The sequence below is a fragment of the Marmota marmota genome, unplaced genomic scaffold (assembly GCF_001458135.2).
Source record: "Marmota marmota marmota unplaced genomic scaffold, marMar, whole genome shotgun sequence".
Classification (NCBI taxonomy): Eukaryota; Metazoa; Chordata; class Mammalia; order Rodentia; family Sciuridae; genus Marmota; species Marmota marmota.
Genome location: NW_026000016.1, coordinates 23,382,428 through 23,388,427, shown reverse-complemented (window position 1 = coordinate 23,388,427; position 6,000 = coordinate 23,382,428). Strand labels below are relative to the sequence as shown.

General features: G+C 32.8%; 1 protein-coding gene across 1 annotated transcript in view; it reads left to right on the top strand.

The window, feature by feature from the left end:
* Dnah14 (dynein axonemal heavy chain 14) overlaps positions 1 to 6,000 on the top strand; it is a gene marked incomplete at its 5' end in the record, with an annotated part of 341,751 nt that overhangs the window by 110,015 nt on the left and 225,736 nt on the right. The window contains 2 exons of the mRNA XM_048809786.1: positions 2,070 to 2,191; positions 5,150 to 5,321. Coding sequence (XP_048665743.1) covers positions 2,070 to 2,191; positions 5,150 to 5,321 — 294 coding nt within the window. The remainder of the gene's footprint in view (positions 1 to 2,069; positions 2,192 to 5,149; positions 5,322 to 6,000) is intronic.

The following is a 6,000-nucleotide window of genomic DNA, read 5'->3' as shown; positions in this document are numbered from 1 at the left end:
AATTACAGTAGATGGGATAGAGAGAGAAGATGGGAGGGGAGGGGAGGGGGGATAGTAGAGGATAGGAAAGGTAGCAGAATACAACAGTTACTAATATGGCATTATGTAAAAAAGTGGATGTGTAAGCGATGTGATTCTGCAATCTGTATATGGGGTAAAAATGGGAGTTCATAACCCACTTGAATCTAAAGTATGAAATACGATATGTCAAGAGCTATGTAATGTTTTGAACAACCAATAAAAAAAAGAAATGAAAGAGAGAGAGGGGAGGGGAGGGAGGGAGGGAGAGAGGAAGAAATTACTCAAATTGTCCTTTATTTATTAAAGATATTGAAATTATAGGTTAAAAATCTGCCCAAAATAATTGTGTGATCCTAGATGGTTTTACAACACAATGGAAGAAGAAAAATATCAGTTTTATGTTAATTCATAGAAAATTGTAGAGAAATAAATCCTTCCTAACTTATTATGTGAGGCCAGCATTACTATAATATCAAAAGCAGACAAATATATAATAAGAAAACCACAGAACAGTAACCCTTTGAACAAAGATACAAAAATTCTAAACAATATTTCAAAAACAAGTCTATCAATATTTAAAAAAATAGGATGTATTGAGACATGCAGAATTGGTAAATAAAAATATCAATTGGTAAATAAAAATAATCAATGTAATTCAGCATATCAAACCTAAAAAAGAAAGCCATTGATTTTGTTAATACATGCTGAGAAAACATTTATCATATCAATATCCATTTCTGATTTTAAAACAAATTAGGACTAGGAAAAAACACAGAGAAAGGACATCTATGAAAACATCATGCTTAAATGGTGAAAGAATGAACACTTTTCATCTCAGAGTATTTGACATTTTACTGAAGGGTCCTGCTCAATATATTAAAGCAAGAAAGAGATGTAAAAGTCATCCACATTGGAAAAGAAGTAAAATATTCTTTATATTCAGATGATGATTACCTATGTAAAAAAATTTAATGAAATCTTTTTAAAAGTGAACCAAACTCATTTTAGCAAGTTTGCAAGACTTTAAAAAGAAGCTAGATGATTAATACTACATAGTTTTCAAGATGTATTAAAAAACCACAATAATCAAGAGAGGGTTATATTTATATAAGATAGATACACAAAGAAATAGAACAGAATAGAGTGTACAGAAATAGACCCACATAAATATGGACAACTGATTTTCAACAAAGGTACAAAATTAATTTGTTAGTAAAAACAATTTTCTTTTGAAGAAACAGTGCTGGCACAACTGTATAATCATGCAAAAATAAAAAACAAGTCATATTTTACAGCCTACACAAAATTTAACTCAAAGATCATGGACCAAATGTAAAACCTAAAACTAAAAAAATTTTGAGAAGAAAACATAGGAAAAACAATTTTGTTGTCTTGTTTTAGGTAGATTTCTTTAATATAACACCAAAAGCACTAACCCACAGAAGGAAAATTTAAAACTGTATTTTATTAAATTTTTTAAAAAATTTACTCTTCAAAAGACATTGTTCAAGGAACAAAAATACAAGCCATAAACTAGCAGAAAATATTAGTGTGTATCTGTTAAAGGATTTATATAGAGATTATATAAAGAACTCTCAAAATGCAATCATAAGAAAACAAAACAGCCCAATAAGGAAATGTGCCAGAGACTGAAGAGACACTCGACCAAATACATATATGGAGGGAAAAAAAACACGGAAAGATGCTTAACTTCATTACTTATTAAAAATACAATAAAGTAAAAATGAGATACTTCTACATGTGTGAAGAAATAACTAAAATTAATAAGATTGATCATCCCAGTTTTTGGTGTGGATGTAGAGGAACTAGAGCTCTCCTACACTACTCTATGGATTGAAAAATATTAATTTCAAAACATTCTTTAAATTTTTAATGAGTTTATATTTATTTATGTGACCCTCTATTAATAATTTTCTCTATGTCAGTGATTGGTAATGAGCTTTGATTTCAGTTTCTGGTATATGACTCTTAGAGTAATTTTATATATTTAGATTTGCAAGTGTATGTGTTTTCTTTTATCATTGTAGGATCTTGTGAATGAATGGGATCAATACCTTAAACTCTTTTCTCATACCCTTGAGGTGTGGATGAACTGTCAAAAACAATGGCTTTATCTTGAACCAATCTTCCATTCTTTAGAAATACAAAGGTAAAAAATCAAAATATACCAAATGTAGCATGGTTGGGAATGTGTTTTTATGCAATTCTTGACAAATCATTTCTTCAGTGAACAAAATAAGAGTATAGTCTGCTGAACCATTAGTTAGTTTTTTTCTTCATAAAACAGTACAAGCATCATCTTTATTTCAGAAAGCCTTTGTTCTCAATTATTGACATAAAGATATAAACAACTGGAGAAGAAGTGTTAGATATATCATTACAATCCTTAAGCCACAATATTATTTGTTTTTTCGGTTCTGGAATATTAGTGTGACTTTGGTGTGAATGATGAACATGTAGTTGCATTTATACATGAATGAGAATTTCTTGCTTTGAACCAATTGGAAGAAGAAATGGCCTTGACAAATTTCAATCACAGCATTCAAATTAGTTGGCTTCTAACTTTTTTAATGATTGGTACAGACAAATGAGTTATCTAGACAGAATTTAAACTAGACAAAATAATCGTACAATCTTCTATTATATTAACCTACAGTCATTCTGAAAGTCTTCAAAGGTGAAACCACATTATATCTAAAGAGAAAATTCTTTATGTTGCTATGACTTTGAGCCTTAAATTCAAACTTTACAGCTAGTGATGCAGCTCAGTGGGAGAGCAGAAGGCAAGCACAAGGTCCTGGGTTTGATCCTTAGCACTGCATCAATCAATCAATAAATAAATCAATAAAGTGAACTTTGATACTACATTTTACCAAAGATTTCCTCATTAATGGAGAGATCATGCTCCTTGGTGAGGAAGTTCAAAATGTGACCAAGTTGTCTTTTTACTAAGTGTGCTTAGGTTGAAAAGGAGGCTTTTAATGAGCAGATGCTGAAGGTACCTAAACAATAAGTCTACAGATAAGAAAAAAAACATCAGTTATGGACTTCCCTTTAACTAGTGAAGAATAATGGGCCTTGAAATCAGTGAGGAATATCTGAATAAAGAAGAGGTGAGTGATAGATTCATCAGAGGGGAAAATTCTGTATGGAGAATTTATCCCCCCACTCCAAGTTAGCTGTAAGGACTGCATTCATTCCTTCCAGAGAGATTGGGAGAGATTCCAGACTAGTAGAAGGGGAGATAGAAATCTCCATGAGAGAAGTTTTACTGAGCTGCAGAAACATTTAGGGCCTATCACCCTAGATGGGGAATAGGAGAATAGTGGAAGGGTTCTCTGGAGAGTTTGACATTTATTGCCTAGTCAAGCATTAGAAACAAGGACTTGCCTCTTCTCCAGAGAATTCTGAAGTAGCCTTCACTAGCAAAATAAGGAAGAAGTGCAAGAATTCATGATTATCTTATGCCAGTGGTTCTCAACAAAAATGATTTTTCCCTCTAGTGGATATTTTGCAAACCTTGGAAACATTTTTAGTTATCAAAATTGAGGTGTTATTGGCATCCAGTGGGTTGAGTTCAGGGATTCTATAAAACATCCTACAATACACAGGACCCCACCACTATCACCACCAAATTATCTGATACAGAATGTCAACAGTCCTGAGGAAGTTGAAAAATTCTGACAGATTCTGCAGACACAGTAGAAAGTTCCAAGCTAAAGCCATCTTGAAAGATATTGACCCTAAAGAGTTTGCTGGTCAGAACAAGAGATTACCAGAATTATACCACTTAGAACAGGAGCTTGAAGAGTGATTGTAAGAGGTCAGCAAGGAAAACGAAGAAAATTAAGGGCAAGGTAGAGGTTCCTGTTGAGGTGTCTCCAAAACCCCAGTGATATTCTCCATAAATACTTGCCATGCCAGAAAGCATTCAAGAAGCAAAAAAGAACTCAAAGTCACACTAACTCATAAAAATTAAAAAGACCTTTATTCTGCACTTCAACTTCCAAGCCATGAAGAGCTTGAATCAGGTTGGGGCTACAGGGATGGGAGTGGAAAATATAAGTGATCAGAGAAGGTGAGAAGCAAACTCAACTTTTGAAGGTACTTCCCTCAGTTAAGCTCAACAACAACAGAAATAAAACTCAAATTAATATATTAATGGATTGTCATGCCACATATAAGTGTTGCCTTCCTTTTCCAATGTGTAAAAACCATAATAATAATCCATAAAGTAAAATTTCTACACCAAGGCTGACACCTGTATTACATTTCCTTATTCTCTAAGATTAGATAATCATTAACAAAACTTCCAATTGTATTATGTACACCTCTATGCTCTTGCTCTTAGAAAAATGTCCTCTCTGCCTTCTCCTCACATCAAAGCTATATTCCTTTAAAACCCAGATCTCAAAAAATCCCATTGCTTCTCTAAAATGTCCACTAGTTATTTGTGTTAACTTTCTACCACTGTGACAAAATGCCTGGACAATCAATTTATAAAGAGGAAAGGTTTACTTTGGCTCATGGTTTCAAAGGTTTTAGTCTATGGTTACTTGGTCTTGTCGCTATGGTTAGGAAATACATTATGGTGAGAAGCAAATGGTAGAGCAAACCTGCAATTAGAAAGCAAAGAGAGAGAGGGGAGGAAACTGAGGTACAAATATCCCTTTTTAGGGCACTCCCCCATTACCTAACTTTCTCCCACTAGGCTCCACTTCCTAGAGATTCTACCACCTTTCAATAGTGCCATAATGGGGGCCAAGGGAAAATTCAAAATCAAAACTATTGCACTCTTTATTTTTATTACATTTCTTAGAACACAAACTGCTTCTACTTACTTTATGTAGAACTTGTTATATTTACTTCCCACTACACATTAAATATAATCTTGTTATCGACACTTGTAGTCTAATTTATCTTGTTTTCTTGCCATATATATCACTTGTATATAATAGATAATAAGATATCTTTAATTAATGATTGATCAAGTAAAAGAAAACATACCAAGCTTGTTTCATAAATTTACAATATTCTATGGCAAATGATTTTTAGATTTTAATTATAGCAGCTCCAAAAATAGTTACGTCTAATTCTATTTCTAAAGGCAGCTTCCAGCAGAAACAAAACTTTTCTCTGAGGTGCTCTCCCTATGGAAAGAAATAATGTCAAAAATACACGGCAAACTGGAAGCTTTGCAAATAACCATCTCAGCAGGAATCCTTGAAGTTCTGCAAAATTGCAATAGACATCTTGAGCATATAAAGAAAAGTCTAGAGGTAAAACTATAGCAATCCTAAAATGAGACCTCATTTAAATCTACAAAACTAATGTAATACACTGCAAAAACAAATTCCAGTGAAGACTTTCTCCTTAACTTTAGCTACCAACAATTTTTTCAATTCTCATAATCTATAGTGTTAATGAAAATACTATCAAAAGAAAAAAAATGGATGGGCTAATCTAAAGGATACTCAGGCAAATTACCAAACTTTTGAATGCCCAGGTTTCCCACTGTTTAAATTGAGAATGACAGTGCCCCCTGTGCTAAATGAGATAATACATCTACAGCACCAAGAGCTAACACAAAGTACTTAAAGAAGGTTAATTATTTTATTAACATTACTATTATTATTAAGTTGATAAGTTCAGCAAAAGTTGAAATAGAATACTTTGATGAGCTTATAAATGACTCATTCCACATATTCTTTTATAAAAATATATTTATTTTTTTAAGTTTTAGGTGGACACAATATCTTTATTTTATATTTATGTGGCGCTGAGAATCAAACCCAGTGCCTCGTGCATTCTAGACCAGCGCTCTACCACTGAGCCACAACCCCAGCCCTGATTCCACATATTCTTAAATTGCCAGAACATTAAATCATCAGCTGGATTCATATCCTTAAATATTGGGTCTTCTTATTTGAGATTCAAGATGCATGTGTTCACTTCATT